This window comes from Pongo pygmaeus, chromosome 7 (assembly GCF_028885625.2).
Source record: "Pongo pygmaeus isolate AG05252 chromosome 7, NHGRI_mPonPyg2-v2.0_pri, whole genome shotgun sequence".
Lineage (NCBI taxonomy): Eukaryota > Metazoa > Chordata > Mammalia > Primates > Hominidae > Pongo > Pongo pygmaeus.
In genome coordinates, this window is record NC_072380.2 from 2,994,543 (window position 1) to 3,016,245 (window position 21,703).

A 21,703-nucleotide genomic window follows, 5' to 3' on the forward strand; every position below is an offset into this window, starting at 1 on the left:
AAAATAGGCTTTGTCATACACCGAAGGGAAAGCCTTATTTTTACGTTCTTTTTCCTCTCCAGTTTCTAAAAATGAACTTCTTAAGTTTGCCTTTTTTTCATTTCATTAAAATTGTGTCCATGCTCACAGTCTGCAGTGCTTCCTCTGAACTCTGGGAGCAAGTCTGCACACAAGACACTTGGCTGACAGCATCCAGAATGCACCCGCAATCCCACAGCGTCCGGAATGCACCCGCAATCCCACAGCGTCCGGAATGCACCCGCAATCCCACAGCGTCCGGAATGCACCCGCAATCCCACAGCGTCCGGAATGCACCCGCAATCCCACAGCGTCCGGAATGCACCCGCAATCCCACAGCGTCCGGAATGCACCCGCAATCCCACAGCGTCCGGAAAGCACCCGCAATCCCACAGCGTCCGGAAAGCACCCGCAATCCCACAGCGTCCGGAAAGCACCCGCAATCCCACAGCGTCCGGAATGCACCCGCAATCCCACAGCGTCCGGAATGCACCCGCAATCCCACAGCGTCAGCAATGCACCGGCAATCCCACAGCATCCGGAAAGCACCCGCAATCCCACAGCGTCCGGAAAGCACCTGCAATCCCACAGCGTCCGGAAAGCACCTGCAATTCCACAGCATCCGGAATGCACCTGCAATCCCACATCCACAGCGTGTTTTCTCACTGTCCCTGGGGATTCCAAGCCACTAGCCTCTGTTCCCACAGGAAAGTCTCTTGTCTTTCCTTCAATTCTATGATTATATTCATGTTGAAATATATCAACTATAAAAAAGTTGTATTTTGACATATCAGTTCTCATACCTGTAAGGACAGCACTCCTATCAGAAATATGGATATTACCTGTGAGTGTGATAAATAAACATGAACTCAAGAGTAGGTGTTTTCAAATACATTCTAGCTGGAAAAAAAAAAAGCCAAATGAACATGCAGACCTCCATGAAGAATAAACAGCTGGCAAGGGAATGTGTGAGCAGGGAGGGGCTCTTTACCATGAATAAACAGCTCAGTGGACTCACAATGGCTCTTTGCAAATACAGGAAGGCACTCTGTATAGATCAGAGACAGGAATTGTTTTATTAGGCCTAGAGAGATAGAGCCACCATCAATCACTGGATATAAGTCACATAGGTAGCCTCGCTCAAAGTGAAAATGTTCAAACATGAAATCAGTTGTCTCGGGGGCAAGGAGCTGTCACTACAATTATTTGATGTCAGCTGGGCATTTACGTGTGAGAATATTATCAAGAAAATTCAACTGTAGGTAGTCCTGAGTGATGTCCAATGTCCACTCCAGCAACGGAACGAAATGACAATGACTACGCTGTGGTTTCCTCGGATATAGATGAAATACATCTGCTGATAAACACAGGCTCCCATAAGTTTAATAATCAATCCAGGCCTGCCTCTAGTAACAAACAGGAGATCTTCAAAGACCAGCCCAGAGACAGACAGCCCAGAATTTAGGCCATGTTCTTTGAACATCTACAATATTACAAAATTCCAGTGTAGTTCACTGAGTCAGTGCGTGTGTATAAAATTAAAAATACAAAAATAATTTTTTGTGATTCATGGATTTCTGTGATAAATGTTTTTCTTTTTAAATATGTACACTAAATTAAACAATAAATAAATGTAATAAGAAAAGAATAAGAGCCTTCTACTTGTATAAAGACTTTGTGCTAGGAAGGTGTGTAGGCACCTCTAGAGATTACATTTTAATTTTCTATTATTGTTTCTTGAAGGACAGGACTGCAGAGCTCAGTGTTTAAGGGTGAGACTACGGTCTTCTGGCCATTCATTCATGGAGACCTGGGTTTTTCTCTAGGGACATATTAAAATAGTCTGGGGTTAGAATAGCACAAACCCTTCAAAAAGTGGTAAATTTCTCAGCTGATTCCACAGTTGTCATGAATGTGATTAGTAGGTGATCAAGGCTCACCTCTTCATCTGGAGCTAACTAGACAAGCAGAAAGGGAAATTCTAACATTTCCAGCTCCTAAGCAAATAAGTAACTGAAAACAATTAATTTCTGGGAGATCTTAAGAGCAGGGCCACTCTAAAATGAACCCTGGGGAGTCAAAAAAAAGGAAAATGCCTGCTCCTTAGCTGCACCAATGACTCAGGTGATGCTATCCTTGAAGATTCTGTTGGTCCTGATCCAACAGAACGTAGAGAGTGACACTGTATTTCTTCTGTGAAGAAGCTACCACAGTGTGGAAAATTGGCCTTACAAAAATGTGTCATGTTCATTACTTTTAATTAAGAAATTAAATTATGTTTTAATTTCCTGGGGTTTATCACACACTTATTTAATAGTAAATTATACTATTACCAGGATTCATGGTGTGGTGTGGTGTGTGTGTGTGTGTGTGTGTGTGTGTGTGTGTTGGCAAAGTAGGAAACGTGACAAATAAATGTAATTTAAGCATAGAATGAAATTAAAATGTGTTACAGCAAAAATGAATTAATGTGTTTATTGATTTTTTTCTTGTAGATCCCAGAAGATAATGTTTACATTTTAAGTTTTTTTTTTGGGGGGGGGGGCCAGTGGGGGAGGTTGGGGACAGAGTATTGCTCTGTCGCCCAGGCTAGATTGCAGTGGTGGGACCTCAGCTCACTGCAACTGCCACCTCCCGGGTTCAAGCGATTCTCCCGCCTCAGCCTCCCAAGTAGCTGGGATCACAGGTACATGCCACCACACGGGGCTAATTTTTGTATTTTTTAGTAGAGACAGGGTTTCACCATGTTGGCCAGGGTGGTCTCAAACTCCTGACCTCAGGTGATCCACTCGCCTTGGCCTCCCAAAGTGTTGTGATTATAGGCATGAACCACCATGCCCAGCCTACATTTTAAGTTTTTAAAAATTGTGTTTTTCATTTTCTTTTGGGCAAGTAAAGTTTTAAAGGTGGTGTAATTCTCACCACTACATTGCCTGTGTTTTAAAGGTGATGTAATTCTCACCACCATATTGCCTGTGCTTTCTCTGATATTATTAAGTGACTTTCAAGAGAGTAGATGGTTACCACATTGAGGAACTCAATATTTGTCCCAAGTAAATAAAATCAATAATATTGAATATTGCACTAAAGCTGGTTGTGAACCATACATAGATAATGACACTAGTACTCATGAAAATCCATGTTGGAGGAAAACACAACACAACTGTTGTTCGTACTCTTCCCTCCACTGCTTTGTGTACTTCCTGCCTGTGCCTTAGATACACATGCCCTAAAACTGTGTATTGTGTGGTGTTATTCTGAAATAGCTCTTCTAAAAATGGGATCCAAGAACTCCTGGACATCTCTGATATTCTTTTAGTGGTCAACAAGCATCTCCCTTTCCAATGACTACACTACCAACCATCAATATATTTTATTTTACCTATCTCCACCAAAACAACAAACTTTGACAAAGTTAGTGCAGAAGGTGCTGAGAATCCAGCCACCCTGTATTAAGCCACACATTAAGGGGCTTTGAAAAATTTTAAAATGATGATATTCTTCACATTAATTTTTGCTTTGTTTGAAAATGAATCCTTATTGTTCATAAAAATGTGTTACTTATGTGAGCATGTAATTGATATGTTATTTTAAATTAATACACACGTAAAATTGTATCCGTTTTAGTGTAAATAAATTAACAAATGAATATTTTTAAATACTAACAGTTTTTAATGTATGATATAGTTATAAAAAGGTCTTTGGGGGTCCCGTGGTAGGCAGAATTCGAAGGTGGTCCCTACATGTCCCACCCCTGAGTAGAGACAACTCCTCAAATCCTCTCTCCTTGAGTGAGGGCAGAACTCTGAGTACGTTAGGAGTCAGCTGACTTTGAGTTAATAAAAAATGAGATGATTTGGATGGGAACAGCCTGGTGAGGGGAGCCCTTATCAGGAACTATGTCCTTCCTGAAGTCAGAGAGATTGGACTCAGGAGAGGGCCTGGTGGGGTGGGGGACACAGGGCCAGGAGCTTAGTATTTCCCCATCATCAGCAGCAACAACATAAGGCCCTCAGCCACGCGCCACAAGGACATGAACTCTGCCCAGGAGTCAGGTTTGGGAAGCTGATCTGAACCTCGCTGGACATCACTCGATTCCACTGGACCTCACTGGGCCTCACTGGAGCCCACTGGACCTGACTGGACCTCAGTGGACCTCACTGGGCTTGACTGGACCTCATTGGGCCTCACTGGGCCTCACTGGGCCTCACTGGAGCCCACTGGGCTTGACTAGACCTCACTGGACCTCACTATACCTCATTGGACCTCACTGGACTTCACTGGACCTCACTGGACCTCACTGGGCCTCACTGGGCCTCACTGGGCTTGACTGGACCTCACTGGACCTCACTGGACCTCACTGGACCTCACCGGACTTCACTGGACCTCACTGGGCTTGACTGGACCTCACTGGACCTCACTCGACCTCACCGGACTTCACTGGACCTCACTGGGGCTCCAGCCCTGTCAACACCGTGAACTCAGCCCTGTGAGAGCGTGAGCGGAGGATCCAGTCAAAATGTGCCAGGTATCTGAGCCCAGAAGCTGGGCCGTAGCGAATCTGTGTTATCATGAGGCCCTTAGTATGTGGTGACTGGTTATGCAGCAATCAATAACTAACACAGGTCCTCAAATTTTAAAAATAAAAATTTTATGAAAACCCCTGAGAACAGTTGCTTGCAAAGAGGCTGGGCTATCCCTTCCATAGAGGGTCTGCTGAATGGCCTTGATAAAGGGGCTTCTAGACTCCTGTACTCTGATGTCATTTCCAAAACATTGAGGCAAGAGAGAAAAAGAGGAGAAAGGGGCTATTAAGGCTTGTAAATTTTAGCCAGCATCCCAATTTAAACAAAAAGTCATGCACTACGACATCTAAGACGGCACACCTATGCTCCAAAATCAGAAAAAAAGATTGACAAGCCCCGTATTAGTACAATTAAAAAAATTAAAAAAATTTTTTTAAATATATATAGTAGATATAAGAATAAATTGACAATATCAATATCAGGCCTTTTGGGGGAAAAAAAGACAAGCAGAAAATTTCAGTTTGGTCACAAAAGTAACAATATACTACTGCATGTCAACTTTCCCCAGCTCACCGACCATATGCACGGCACACTGCATTCCCTGGTGTGGATTTGATTCTCTGATACCAGTCTCCACCAGAAGATACCAGGGCTTTTTGGAGAACAATGTGTTTGGGTAAGAAAAATTCCAGATAACCACAGAACATCCTGTTTTTATGAGAAAACAAGGACCATTTCACAGATGTTAGAGGGACCAAATGAAAAAGCTGTGTAAAAGGGACTCCCCCAGCCAAAGTGTCACAACCTGAGCTACAAATATTAATAAAATCATTTTTTTAAAAGTCAACAATGATTTCAGCTGGAATCCAGTGACTCTGGAAAATGCCACTTGTCCATGATGACATTCAAGGGACAAATAGCAAAGTGCGATAGAATAGCTCGTGCCCCGCCCGCAAGTCAGCAAGCAGCTGACAATTTAGAAAACAAATGTGTGGCCCAAGACAACTAGACATGTGATGATAAATGATGCGTGGGGGTTGTGACTGGACCCCACTCCATGTCAGAAACACCAGAATACAGTAGATAAAACCAGAGGCAGGAAAACAGACTTTCCAGAATTTCAGAAGCTGGAAGCAGAAACACTGTTCAAGGACAGCAGAGCCAACTTTGCTTTCTTTCCCAAGATGAGGTCAACGCCTTGCTACTAATGAGTTTAGTTCAGGAATGAGGTTTTTGTTAACATTCCCTTAAATAGAAGGCTCTCCATTGTATGTGAAAATTCTTCGGGAACGCTGAGCTGTGAGCATGGAAGATTGTCGCGCAGCAAATACCATTTGGCATGGCCCTGCTCTGGGCAGACAGGGACACCGTAGCTGGGCATCCCTGGGAAATTAGGGAGACAAGAAAAAGCTGTACTGGGCTGTTGCAGCCGCAGAAGCCCCGTGTAAAACCCCACCTGGAAGAAGTTAATAAGTGTCTGTTTTTAAGATCCTATTTCTGGTTTGAAATCGACAAAATGATGTGGGCGGGAAGAGTCTAAAATAGGCAAAAGGTTAGTGTTCCTGACTCCTTCTCCTAATCTCTCCTTACCGGTGCTAATGCCAGAATCTCCAGGTGACAAAATCTGTGCATGACTGGCAAGAATGTCGGGAAGAGGGGCATTTCCTAAGTGGCAAAGGTGTGATAAAGAGGAACGGCTCTGCAAATTCAGTGACCAGGTCATTAACCATCCAAACCAGGACAGTGTTCAGAGTGACAAGCAATCATTAATAAACATCTGGAAAACAGGCTTCAGGCAGGGCTATCTTGGGGAAACAGGGACCATGTTCATTACGATTATGAAAGCTTTGAGCTCCTTGAGGCCAGCAATCCTTCCTGATTTATCTTTGGGTTCCTGGTGAAGAGCTTGCGGTATGTGTTTCATTAACGTTTGTTCTATTAAAAGTTGAATTAAAATTATTATCAAAGACAGTTAAACATTCATGCTTTTGTCTTTTTCATTTTTTATTCTGATGTATTCTTACTAAGCTGTGTGTTTTATAAATTATACACTATTCTACTTGTTTTTATGCATGATAATTTTCTGTGAACAATCAAGTAAAGATTGTATACTAGATACATCTGAATCAGAGTGCTCTGAACAATACTAGCATTGTTTTCTTTTTCTATTTATCCATATTTAATGTGAAACTCACTGAAAGCTTTAACTGCTTATCTTGTACCTAAGAGAATAATCATCTCCCTTGTGAAGACAGTCATTATTTGAGAACACAATATCTTCAGCATTAATACTATTTCCCAAGATCCTAATTAGAACTCTTGAATAGCCTGTCTATGGCATAAGAGTTATCTTTTTACACATAGGTTTGTATTTGTCTTTGAGCTGATTTGAAATACAGTTGGAAAAATACAATTATTAACAAGGAAAAGACAACATCAAATGCCTAATCCAGCAGCAATGTGGTTTAAGTATGTCACATGACAATACATATTCACATCGTAATGAAAAGACAGGGCGTTTGTTCTTTTGATCTGTAGGACTATGGTAGATGATAGCTCAACTAGAGAAGCTCACCACTGACCGAAGTCATCTAGAATAATCTAGGATGCCCTGTCTTTCGGGGGTGCCTCCCTCGTCACTTACCTCGACAGCTTGGCCTCTCATCTCCTATGTTCCACGTCCCATTGGCCTGGCATTGCATGAGCCTCCGGCCCTCTAAGTAGTAACCAGGACTGCAGCTCAGCAATACTTGAGCACCGTACTCATTCAAGGATCCTGAAACCAGCCTCCAGATGACATGTTCTGAGAGCTGAGCTTCAATGCTGGGGCAAGCGACCGCTGGAAGAGAAACGTACATCACATCATCATTTTTCTTTTTTTCGAAAAGATCAGACTGTGCTTGCTTTGAATGGCAAGGTCTTGCTATATGAAACTGATCTTGTTTGGCAAAGTCGATGCCATTACGTATTATCTCAGTGTTTCTCTGCCACCCACATAGACATATGGGAATGATCCCGTATGTAAAATGCATTCAGTTGCCTCATTACAGATGTCCTGGGAAGTCTGCAGTCAGACTGAACTGTAAAGGGGGTAAATCACTTCCACAAAAGTATATGGCTCATTGGAGTTGATGAAAATTTTCATGAGGGTAATGAGCATATGCAAATAAAAATCTTACATATAATTTCCCTCAATATCCTTGGAGGAACTCGGAATAGTAATTGTGTAATTGCAAACCAGCTGGGACACTAATTTTCAGAAACTCAGATGCCCTCATTTCTTCAAACCTATGAAACACACATATATAATATATCTATATATCATTGAATGTAGAAACACAGAGAAATACATAGGCATACTGCACTAATACTGTTCAGAAAAATGTTTAACAAGTCTTAAAGGAGACCATCTATTCATATCCTTAGAAAAGGGCCCAGAATGTAGCAGTTACTTAAGAAAGAGTAGTAACAATTGTAATAGTGCCAGCAACAGTAGTAGTAGCAGTATACTATTACCAGGGTGGACATCAAGGACTTTGTAAATATACCAAAAATATACAGAGTCTGAGTTGCACGTGGGTATATATTCTTTGAAAAGTGCAAGATGATTTAAAATAAATTACACAAAATTAGAAACCAGAACCATTTCTCTAATTATGAAGATTTGGTAGCTATCATTCATTACAATCAACCACCAAGAAAATGGATCAAATTAATTAATTTATTGGGCTGGGAAGAATTAACTGGAGAGACTATAGCTTTTTTCAGAATCATAGTGTTATATTTTAAATTCTTTTTGTGTGTGTGTGTGACAAGGTCTCGCTCTCTCTCTCCCAGGCTGCCAGGCTGGAGTGCAGTGGCATGATCTCGGCTCACTGCAACCTCTACCTCCAGGGTTCAACGATTCTCCTGCCTCAGCTTCCCAAGTAGCTGGGACTATGGGGATACAGATATCCATCACCATGCCCAGCTAATTTTTGTATTTTTAGTAGAAATGGGGTTTCACCATGTGGGCCAGGCTGGTCTTGAACTCCTGACCTCAAGTGATCCACCCACTTTGGCCTCCCAAAGTGCTGGGATTACAGGCATCAGCCACTGCACCCAGCCTATATTCAAATTCTATACAAGTTTATTATAATTAAGTCAGGCATAACCAAAATGTTACAAAAATCTTGATTAGTCTTTTCTCAGTAATTTACAAGTACTATGTAAAAATATACTGAAAAATGTAGGTCTTTTTGATATTATCACAATGGTAACAATGAAGTTTAAAATGTGAAGAAAAATTGCTAATTTAAAAGTAATCCTTAGGTTTATTTATCTCAAATTTTTTTTTTAGGTTGAAGCAATTATTCTAAATTTATATGAAGATTCAAATGTTTATTAACCCAATGATAAAAACAGTATTTTTCTCCAGCCAAAATACTCTTAGAATTTCTAGCAACACTGTTTCTGAAAAGTCCTTAAAAGCTTTAGCCTCATAAATTTATAACTCAACTTGAATCTGACTGCATATTTCAAATAAAAGGCATTTAATTTCACCAAAAAACATGCTTCTAGAACTGTTTTTAATAACCTGAACTATCTTTTACAAACTTTATTTCTGCCAAGAATGACTCAACTTTGTTCTTTCTTTTTCTGTTTCTTGTTTCCTTATTGTTTTATATAGACAAGGTCTCGTTATATGGCCCAGGCTGGTCCTGAAGTCTTGGGTCAAGTGATCCTCATGCTCAGCCTCCCAAAGTGCTGGGATTACAGGTATGAGCCACTGCACCCAGCCAAAAATTCCAATTTGGTTCACACAACGGAATCAGACAATTTTTTGAGCTGATACCATCTACAGTATCAATTTCCAAATTCTTCATGATGATCTCTTTCTTCATGAAAATGGTATTTTGTTTGGTTTGTAATTATCTTAGGCTAGTTTGATTATTTGCTCACATCTCTTTTTTTTTTTTGGCTATGCTATAGCCTCATTTATTGTAAACACTGTCTTTTTACAATTTTTTTTAGTATAGTGACTGACAAATTAGACACTATATGTGTATGTGTGTGTGTATATATATATATAACATAATTATACGTGCGTATGCTTTGAAAAATAGCCTGCCAAGAAAATATATTGCCACAACAAAAAGAAAGAGAGGAAATAAACGTGTATGAGTGGAAATTAAGAGTAAAAAGAAAAGTGAGGACTGAAATAAATATTAATATTAAAGTCTATCTTGTCCTTTGTTAACTGAAGGATGAGAGTTGAAGAGTGGAGATTTCCAGAAATTTGTGCAAATTATCATTTTATTTAATATTTTTAAAAAATGATAGGTAGAGAACATTCAAAAAAATTGAGTTTGAATACTCTGTGATATAATTTTGGAGGAGAAATCCCAAATAATATAAACCAAGAGGATGCCAGACCATTTTCCCTAAGGAGCGGTAGAAAAGGTCCAGTGTTTGTCAGCTGCGTCTCCATGCACCCCTGCGTTCATACAGAAACAGTGCCAGCAGCCCCCACGGAATGGTGGGCCCTGATTTGCTGTGGTCAATAACGCTGTCACAAAGAATGTCCTTTATCTTGGTCCAATACAATAATGTGGCAAAAATCCGATAACAGAACTGTGACTCTCGTGGGAGGATATTGAATTCAAATAAAAACAGAACATTTTACAACCCCCAAACACCTACCCCAGTCTACTGATTCACATGCCTGCACGTAGTTTCTAGTCACTGACATCAGAAGCCTGAAAACCGTGTCTTCCTGCACTCCCTGTCACACACACTCCCACAAAGGTGTCTACACTCAACCTCCCCTAACTCACTACATTTTCTCCTCTTCTGTGCATCCTCAACCTCTACCTTACTTCAGAGTCAAGTGCTTAGTTTTGGTGCAAAATTTCACGTGCACACCCTTAAAAGAATATTTTTAAAAAACATTAATCTCTTTATATCACCTTCATTAAAAATCTAAAATTTTCCTCATAAGTTTAAGTCATTGACATTACCAGTATATGACAGGTAAATTATGATAAAAGTGCCCTTAAATAAAATACCACTTCTACTCAAGTCCAAGAGAATAATACCACAGCAACTTGATACTTCTCAATATTCATTCAAAAGAAACTCAACAAATTTATTTCATTCCTTGTTCTCTTTCAACTATTACTTCTAGGCTACAATTTCTACAAAAAAAACACGTATCTTAAGATATTTTATTTTGAAAGTTCTTTATGAATAATCTATAACACTTATCTGTAGCAAACTTCGATTTTTAAATTCCCTGTGACCACACAGTTTCACAGTGAAAACATTCTCTTTGATTTAGATGTGAATTTCCTATTAATATACCATTGATTGAATAAACAATATGATAAAATTGTTGATAATCTATGTTCAACACAAAAGTAATGTTTTATTGGTAAGACACCAATTGATGCTATAGATAAGGAATTTTTGTTGTTCATGCATTACTGATTGTTAGAGACAAGCTTTAGTATGAATTGTATTGCTACTGTGGACTTGAGACCTCAAGAAAAGTAGTGTGTTAAAATAAATTTGGCTCACTGAGAACGATGCTTAACACAGGAAAAGAAAACCAAACACCGCATGTTCTCATTTATAAGTGGGAGTTGAACAATGAGAACACATGGACACAGGGAGGGGAACATCACACACCAGGGCCTGTCGGGAGGTAAGGGACAAGGGGAGGGAGAGCATTAGGACAAATACTTAAACCACGCAGGATTTAAAACCTAGATGACGGGTTGATAGGTGCAGCAAACCACCATGGCACATGTATACCTATGTAACAAACCTGCACGTTCTGCACATGATTCCCAGAACTTAAAGTAAAATAAAAATAAATAAATAAACAAATTTGGCTTAGAGTTACCTTTGTATTTCGAATTCCTACACAGTGAACTGCAACCTCACTCAGTACATATCAAACTGCAACTCAACTCAAGAGGATGTTCTTGTAACAAGTAGTTGAGTCTCAGCTAATCACAGCAGCCTTGCTTCAGCCCATCACAGGCCCCAGACTAGTCAGACCACACCCTAGTCGGGCAGGTGCCCAGAGGTGGCTCCTCCAGCTGCCTCCCCATGTCCCTTCCTTTTTCTATCATTGCCGCTGCCCACATTGCTGGGTGGAGCTCTCTGGACCTTTCCTGGATTTGAAGGCTGCCTGATTGATACATCTATTTACTCAGATAAACTCTGCTAAATTTCATGTGTCAAAAGTTTTCTCTTAACAGGTAGAAGAAAAATAGTTGGAATGAAGAAAAAGATTTGATGTGGTTTCTGGCTGATGAAATCGCCCATGCTTTTTTGCCCTGTTTTAACTGTTTTCCATAGTTTCCAGGTTTTCTATATATTACTAATGGTCAGAGAAAAAGCCAACCAAGAGATCAAAGGGACTTAGGAGTAGTGGTCTGATAGGCATAGACATCATTTTACAGTTAGGCTGAAAAACTGAAAGCTGAGAGGACTTTATTTGTTTACAAGAAAAACTGGAAATAGTTCAACTAAGTCCCAATAAAAAAACTTCTGTCTTGAGGTACAAATATATATGTATACAAACACACATTATACACAAACACATAAAAACACATAAATATATGTACATATGTAATTTATATGTATATATAAATTTTAATATATACCTACCACACATAAATGCAAAAGGTTATAAAAATCAATGCATAATAGTTTAACAAGGGATTATTTAGGAAGACTAGGATGCTTCTGTTATATTCTTACTTTGTTATTTCTTCCCACAATATCATACTTAGAGAGGAAAAAGTGAAAAGAGAGCAAAAATATAGTCTACAGGGACATTTTCATTTCATGACATTAAACATTATAGATTAAGGGAATAAGATAAAACTGAGAAATATGGAGGATGGTAGAATACATGAAGCTGAAGTTAAGAACTGGAGCAAAAATATGAGTCGAACATCACAGAAGGCAAAGTGTGAGCCAGGGGCATTGGGGAGAAAGGGAAGGAGGGCCTCGGAAATGGCTTTCTACTGAGCTCTCATTTCTGCTCAGGGATGGCCCTAACACACAAAGGCCGCTGCAGTGAATATGTACACCTCCCCTAAGACTTAAGACAAAGTGGAGTTACAGTCAGGAGGCAACACGAAACAGCCTGAGTACCTCTGTGCTGACATTTTTAAAGAAAACACTTGGTTCTTTCTAACAAAAATATCTTAGTTAGATCTCTCCTGGGGTGTTCCCTGTACCTGCCAGCACTCCCCAGTCCCCCACCATCATAGGCAGATACTGTAGAGCGCGGCCGCTCCCAGAGACGTGCATCTGTTTAAAGAGCTCTTTTCACATTGTGTATGTAATTGTATATGTAATTTTACTGTAAGTGGATCCTCACTCACAACGACACTGAGACAGAAAAGGAGGGTATCACTATTATTTGTATTTATTTGCAAGTTACAGAGAAGCAAGGAAGCCCAGGCTCACCCCAACCAAGCCAGAATTTCCATCTGTGGGTCTCACATCATGTTGTGTTTCTGACTTGTCACTTTCTCTGAACACTAGAAACAATACGGGAAAATTTGATTTATTCTACAAATGACTAAAATGAGTAACTCCAAGCATAGTTTCAAGAATTGAATCAACAAGAGCTCCAAACACACTAGCATACAGATATCAAATGAATAACAAACTCCTTGAATGTTTTAAAATTTTGGTCAACCTGCAAAAATGTAGCAAAAGAAAGTGTTTTGCTAATATAAATTTTATAAATCAATATTTTTAACAATTACAAGTGAATAAATTGCAAGGTCAAGTTTTGTAAATTTAAATATGTTTTCAAAAACATAAGGGTTTAGCTGGCATGACAGACATTGTTCAACTTGCCAGTTTACCTTATATTCCTTCTTTTTTATTTTTAAGGAAATACAGGCTACCTTCTGTTACCTTAAAGAAAACAACTATAAAGGAATAATTTTCTTCAATTTTCACAAATTCAGGAGAACATTTACTGGAGATCATTTCAAAATATTTGACATGGTTAATACCATTGACTATGTTGATATGGTTGACACATTTTTGTTCTAAAAACCTTAAATTATGCTTCCCAAATCCAGATCAGTTGAAAGCATAATATATAGTCCTGTGTACAAAAGACACATTTCCCTGACTTGTGAGTGTTTCAGCAACAACACAAAATACTTTGCATTTTACTTAAGAAATATCAGCTTTCAATTTTGCCATGAGTAATTCTGATTTATTATAGACTCATTCAGCCAGTGACAGGATAGAAGAATAAACATTGCTTTAAGATATTCAGACAAGGGAAGTGAGATCACCATAAATAAAGCACTTTGCCCTTCTCTCTCAAAAATTTCAGAAACTTATCATAAATCTTCTGTGATATTCTAATCAGCCCCTAGATTCTGGATGCAATTGTTTTGTTTTGTTTCTTAACAGAGAAGTTTCCCCTATCGTACTCAATGTGGGTAAGTGCTTCTTATAACCAACTTTAGTTCAAGCACATTTAATGAGATTTATAAAATTATGATTAGATGTCATTGGAGTAAACTGATTTAATCAGCCTCATAACTGTTCCTCATACACACAACTAAAGCAAAGTGTGCAGTCTATCATTAACAACCTGTGCTTACTGGACGCGCGAGAGAAAAACTGGTTTTAGTTCTAGTACCTTAGAAGCCTAAATAACAAGACAACTTTGGTTTGGGTAAAAAATGAATATAAAGTTTTTGGGGAAAACTAGGATACTGAGACCTTTTAAATGTGTTTCATACCATCCAATTTCAACAATCCTCTCTAAAAAAACCCGTCCATGAAGACAAAATCAAGAACATGGGATTCTTTTCTTTTCGGCTTTTAGAAAATTATTTCAATAGCTTTTTGGGGTACAAGTGTTTTTGGTTACATGGATAAGTTATTTAGGGGTGATTTCTGGGATTTCAGTGCACCTGTCATCCAAGCAGTGTGCACTGTATCCAATATGTAGTCTTTTATCCCTCACCCATCTTCCTGTAATCCCCTTGAGTCCCCAGAGTCCATTGTATCATTCTTATACCTTTGCATCCTTATAGATGAGCTCCCACTTAAAAGAGAGAACGTAACGATATTTGGTTTTCCATTCCTGAGTTACTTCACTTAGAATAATGGCCTCCAGCTCCATCCAAGTTGCTGCACAAGACATTATTTCATTCCTTTTTATGGCTGAGTAGTATTCCATTGTGCATATATACCACACTTTCTTTCTTTTCTTTTTTTTTGTTTTGAGACAGAGTCTGGCTCTGTCGCCCATGCTGGAGTGCAGTGGCGCAATCTCGGCTCACTGCAAGCTCCGCCTCCCGGGTTCACGCCATTCTCCTGCCTGAGCCTCCCAAGTAGTTGGGACTACAGGCGCCCGCCACCACGCCGGGCTAATTTTTTGTATTTTTAGTAGAGCCGGGGTTTCACCATGTTAGCCAGGATGATCTGGATCTTCCGACGTCATGATCCACCCACCTCGGCCTCCCTATACCACACTTTCTTTATCCACTCATTGGCTGATGGGCACTGTGTGGGTTTCATATCTTTGCTATTGCAAATTGTGCTGCTATAAACATGGGTGTGCATGTGTCTTTTCCACAGAGCGACTTCTCTTCCTTTGGGTAGATGCCCTGTAGTAGGACTGCTGGACCAGATGGTAAGAGGATATGGGATTCTTAAGGACGAAAGTTGTTTTTGGATTTTTGCTTTACACTTAGAGCTTAACCAAATGATTACTAAATGAGTTATTTAGAATAAGAGTAGATGACCAATTAATAGAGTTTTAAACTTAACTTCTAGGAAGTAATGTATGGGCTCACCTGAGAGTGACTAGCTTTTTAGAAACATTAGACAAAAAGGTCTCAAGACGTTAAGTTCTAGCTTCTTCTTCTCCAAGATTTCCAATTGAATCTAGACCTTCATAACACTGTCATATTCTTAGGGTTTCCAATCACCAGACTTTTCCTTATTCCTGCCACTACTGTCTTTTCCATTTGTGAAGTTTCTAAAACCTTCAGAAAATCAGGCATCTATATTTCTCTGGCCCGGCTTTCTTATTTTTTATACTATGGTTATTTTAAAATAAATATATTTGAGCAGACTTAGATCCTGGAATATTTAAATAACTAACCACAGCCATGTTAAAAAAATAGTGTTCCAACACTATTGGTAGCCTAAAGGCAAACCAGCCATGGAATGTGATCTCAGTGAGCCAAGACCAATACTGAATTCACCTCATCCAGTTACTGATACCAGCAAACAGGACTTTGAAGGTTTTGCAACTTTATAACCTAAGTTCAATATCAAAGCTACTTTTTAAATGTCATGAAATGCCTGATATTTTAATTACATAAAATGAGTCTAATCCAACCCCTGGAAAGGATTTTGAAAAATAGTATGACTAATCCAAGTATAGATTTAAAGTCAAAAATCTTAGTGTTTCATTCTTTCACTTATTGGGCCTAATCGTAAAAGCAACACTTGGCATTTATATTACTGGTGGCTCTCTTTGAAAAGATTGTTTCCTTATTTACTTCTAAAATGTTCCTTAAAGTTTTTCTTGTGGTTATTTGTTTTGTTTTTATTTGCATGTTATAAGTTTTCACATGTTGCCTGCTTTTCGAGGTCATGGTTTTACCATGCATTGCATATAATGCTGAACTGGATGTCAGACAATTCCTCAAACTAAGAATATCCTTAGAGCTCTTTGCTGAAAAAAAAAATTCACTTAAGTATTCTTTCCTAATTGCCCTAATTATGAAATTTTTTCTTACAATATTTTAAATAAGAATATATCTACACACTCAAGAGTAATTTGTTGATTATGATGAAGATGACCTTAAACCTTAATGCTATTATGGATTTGGCATAGTTAGTGCCATGAGATCCCAGCCAGAGCCACACAGAGGCTTAAACTTCATCATGGAGACAAGCCATAAAAACCAGGAGTTGGCATCTGAGCTGGTGACTATATAGACTAGGTAAACTGATAAGAAATTCTACATGAATAGATGGCGACAAGCTGACTAGGGCAACTCTTGAGTACTTTGGATGTTGGCAGAAGAGATCTAGAGAGAAAGTAACCCAGGCAGCAGAGTGGGAGCAAAGGGTACTTAGAGAAAGTGGGTGGTTGGCCATTGCTGTAAACACCCTGTGAGTGAGGCAGACACAGGAAGCTGAATTATAAGAAGGTATATTCCTAGATTCCTGCAGAGGGAAGGGTCCTGAATTTTCAACTTCTAACTTTATCAGCCCGCAAAATCTGACTCCAGTGCCTGAAACCATTTCTTGAGCCTTCCTTCCTTCCTTTTTTCTTCCTTCCTTCCTTCCTCTCTCCCTCCCTTCCTTTTTTCCTTCCTTTCTTCCTTCCTTTCCTCCTTCCTTCCTTCCTCTCCCTTCCTTCCTTTTTTCCTTTCTTTCTTCCTTCCTTTCCGCCTTCCTTCCTCCTTTCCTTTCCTTTCTTCCTTCCTTCCTTCCCCCTTCCCTTCCTTCCCTCTCTCCCTCCTTCCCTTCCTTCCTTCCCTCCCTCCTTTCTTCCTTTCCTCCTTCCCTCCTTCCTTCCTTTCCTCCTTTCTTCCCATTCCTTCCTTCTTTCCCTTCCTCCCTCCTTCTTTCCTTCCTTCCTTCCTTCTTCCTTCTTTTCCTCCTTATTTTCTTCCTTGTACATTATGACAATAAACTTCCACCACCTGTACTAACCTGAGGAGGCATTTTCCGTGTCTTTAGACTACAAGCCCTAAATGACCTAGTGTGCATTTTAGAACCTTTAAGAAATGTGGATTCAGAAAGGCATTTCACAGGCCTAAGGTCTTTCAAAATATTTTCCTGTCTATAGCAACACGAGTTGTAGCATGGCCTTAAAACCCAGAGATTAGAGTTAATTTAAGGAGATTGCCTTTAAAAATTAAGGTCGTTTAGCACTGATACATGCTTTGCCAAGTATCAGCATTCATATTAGATTTGCCGTCCCCAATATCAAACCAAACATGTGTTCCTCTTCTAAAAATTAATCTGGCTTTAATAAATATAGCCATAGCATGGAATTCTCTTAAAAGAAGGGTAGTTTCCAAGCAGGTTTCACTGAGAATCCAGAAAGTGATTCCAACCTCAGAAACGTCCTTAGACCACTGAGGGGTGAAAAGGAGTCTCCTATGGACTGGTCCAGAAGGCTCTCCTCTCTCTCACCTCTACTTCTCCTCCTCCTATTTCAGAGTGAGAAGTCAGGCTCTAGAATTTGGGGAAGATGGAAAGATTGAAATAAGAAAAGAAACTTCAAATTTTATGTTCTGTTTATTTCCTCATTTCTGATATCTCCACCAAAATGTTAATGCAGCCAAATACTCCCATCAAAAATATTAACTTCATCTGGCTACTATTAAGTAATATATGGCTTGGAGAAGCTTTAGTTTCTCAAATGGATTTTAACTCTTATTGAGTGAAAGGGAAAATCAAGGTGTAGATAGCATACACATATTGAAATATATATATATAAACATATAAACATATGTATATACAAAATGATTACAAATTGAAATATATCTATCTATCTACATAAACATATAAACATATATATGTATATACAAAATGATAACAAATTGGGCCAGGCACAGTGGCTCATGCCTGTAATCTCAGCACTTTGGGAGGCTGAGGCAGGCGGATCACGAGGTCAGGAGTTCGGGACCAGCCTGGCCAACATGATGAAACCCCGTCTCTACTAAAAATACAAAAATTAGCCGGGCATGGTGGCGTGTGCCTGTAATCCCAGCCACTTGGGAGGTTGAGGCAAAAGAATCGCTTGAACCCAGGAGACAGAGGTTACAGCGAGTTGAAATCGTGCCACTGCACTCCAGCCTGGGTGGCAGAGTAAGACTCCAGCTCAAAATAATAATAATATATTATAAATTAATAGATGATTTGAATGTTTTGTCGAAAATAATCTGTTAGAATATTTCTGAGTAATATTTTCATATAAAACATTTAACGGAAATGGTTTGCAGCATCATGAACATTTTAAAATGTGTTGAATGTTTCTACAGAAGTTCTAGTGTCATATTTTTGTTTCCTTTTCTCTGCCTAAAATTGCAAACCATTTTTCTTCATATCAGCAAATAAATTATGAATATTTCTGTACAAGAAATAATAATTTTCTTAACCAAGATGAAAATGGCTGAGCAGAACTTAAAAGCATTAGAGAGCTCCTGACAATTTTGAATTACATGAAATTGATATCGTTCAACACTTTTGGACTTAATAAAAAGGAAATTTTACAGGGTTATAGCAAATAATTTAGAAAATTCTCAAATGAATATTATTTTAACAGTTAAATATGTATGTACTACAGAGCAAAAATATATCCCTTAAAATCCATTTTTTTCTTGTTTTCTTTTCAGCGTTATATTAATATAGAACAAGCAAATTCTTCTATTTTATATGTATTACTTGTTCTCTGATCCCAAACATAAAGAATCCCAGGTAATATCATAAATATGCTTGAAAAGGTGCTAACATGAAAATACACACCTTGAAAACCTTTTTCTAGCAACATTTAAATTTTTTCTAGGCATAATATTATACATAGCATCAGGTTATTTGTTTTTCTTTTGAAATGTCAATGTAAGTGTTGGCTGTGTAGAAATATTTTTGGTTGTTACATGCTTGCACCATTTCAAAGAAAATAGCACCACATCTTTCTGTAGAGATATGTATTTTAAAAACTCATATATAAATAGAAATGTGTGCTAATATTCCCATCTTTACTCCAGTATAGGTTTAGAACTGTTATATGAAAGATGAGGATGCCAATCTACTGATATTTTATAAACCGATAAACTCGATAGTTCAACATAGCACAGTGTTTTTGTCAGCCTGTGACAGCCTCTTTCTGGCAGCCATCAAATGGTGGTAAACCTCATCTATCCAACAGTCTGTGGGTGTAAAGTGCTTTAAAGCAGTACAGTACAATCATGCAAACGTTATGCTCATTTCTAAAATGTCTTTTGACATCACGGTCCTCTTGGTTTCAGAATATGTTAGTGATTATTGTCCACCCTTCATCTCTGTGAAACATCAGCTCTGGAAGGCACAGAAGCCTTAACAGCTTTGTGCGGGCTCCCATGCCACTGGGAATCCAAGCCTCCCTCATCATCACGCAATGGTTTCCAGCACCTGCCAACTCTGTTCCCAGGCCACCCAGGCAGGAGGGTGATGGGGACAATTCTCCAGCGGTCTGTCGTGCGTCTGGTTAGCTAAGTTACCAAACTGACCTTTTGGCCTGAACTATTTCTTCCAAGCATGTAGCAAACAGCCTCGGAAGAGAGAGGTGGATATGTACCTCCTATCTAGCTCAGAGACATTTCCTTTTATCACTTTAATAGGTATTTTCTAAATGTATTTATCATCTGCACACGATGATGATGCATTTAGATTAGGTGGGGATGGGACCTTTCTTTGACTTTGTAAACCCGCTTATGGGAATCCCCTGTCAAAGCACAGCTGAAAGCGGGATGGGCACTTTACGCTAGTCCACGTGGGTAACCTTGTGGATGAGCGTAAAAAGGACCATCTTCAGTGCTGACTCCATCACGGACCAACTGAGCAACCTTGGGAAAGGTACACAAGCTCCCATCTATACTCTGGGCAGGATAGCAATACTTCAGAGGTTTGTTATAAGATCTCAAAGATTTAACTCATGGAAAATGATTAAAACAGTGCCTGGTACTCATAGACATAACCTTAGTTTTTCTACACTGAGTTATTTATAGGTCGTATAAACCTAGTGCTAGATATGACCTAGTACTGTAGGATTATATGTACTATATGTACTATACAGTACTATGTAATGTACTATACAGCACATATAAACCTAGAGTACTAGGTCACTATAGTGATATATATATATAGTATATACAGTGATATACATAGTGATATATATAGATTATATAGTACCATAGGTCACTACAGTGATAGGTTTCTATGACCTATAAATACTAGATATGACTAGATGTAACTAGTGATATAAACCTATCACTAGATATGAGTGTCAAGCTAGTATGTCTCTGGTTTGCTTGCCCTTTTTCACAATGTACATAAATTGCATTTAATCATGTAAAGTCCTCATGGTGCCCAGCATAGAGTAGGTCCACATAAATAAATTGTTAATGACTGCTTTGCTTCACTGACTAGTAGTAGTTTTAGCTAAAGAAACAATACCCACATATTGGGATTAGAACTTAGTGGTTTTTTTCATGCAAAAATCACACATTTACTAAACATATTATTAACTTAAAAACAACATACCAGTTTCTTTTAAAGTGCTCTTCATCCAACACCTTAGACAAAACCATCAGCCCAAAGTGAATTCAAAAAACAGATTACAAGGCAAACAGTGACAATAGGTATGGACAGGCACTACCAAAAAATGCAATTTGTTCTTTAAATAAATAATGTCATTCTCAAGTGATATAGAGGTGTCATCCTGACAGAATTCCTTTTTTGTATAAATATTCATAAATAAAAATGTCTCTACATATTAGAAAGAGCTGCAAACACTCTACAACAGCAGCTTAATGTCTACTCTAGGGGAAAAAAAAGCACTACAATCCTCTTCCATTGAAAGTTGTTTATTTCTCTGGTGTACCACAGCTAAAGATGACTTATGATAGCAGCTTGATGGTGATTGTGTTATATTCCTTTAATCAAAAAGGAAACACTTATAATATTCTAAGTATCTTTAGCCCAAATACCATGTCATATTGAGCATTTGTAAATAACCAGACTGTATTGTCCTTCAGATGTGAAGCTGACGCTACTGATTTGTCAATGCCAAATGTTAGGCTAAAGCATTTAATTTTTATTTATTTATTTTCTTGTTGCATCAAAAGGTGATTGCATTCTAACTTTTGTGACCTACCAAATTTAAGATGTGTATACATTGTTCTTTACGTTGTCCTAGAAAAGACATTTTAATCCTGTAGTGACTTTGCTCACTTACACCAGAGAAATAAACAACTTAGTTTTTCATTGGAAGGCTAGCTTAATGGTTTTGTTTTCTCCTAAATACACAGTATATGATACACATCTATTCATCATTTTGTCAAACTATTAAACCCAGTCTGTTACTACCAATAGCCCTCACTTCTGTC

General features: G+C 38.7%; 1 protein-coding gene across 1 annotated transcript in view; it reads right to left on the reverse strand.

Moving 5' to 3' along the window:
- CSMD1 (CUB and Sushi multiple domains 1) overlaps positions 1-21,703 on the reverse strand; it is a 2,090,911-nt gene that overhangs the window by 82,148 nt on the left and 1,987,060 nt on the right. The window contains exon 51 of the mRNA XM_054498773.1: positions 7,189-7,383. Coding sequence (XP_054354748.1) covers positions 7,189-7,383 — 195 coding nt within the window. The remainder of the gene's footprint in view (positions 1-7,188; positions 7,384-21,703) is intronic.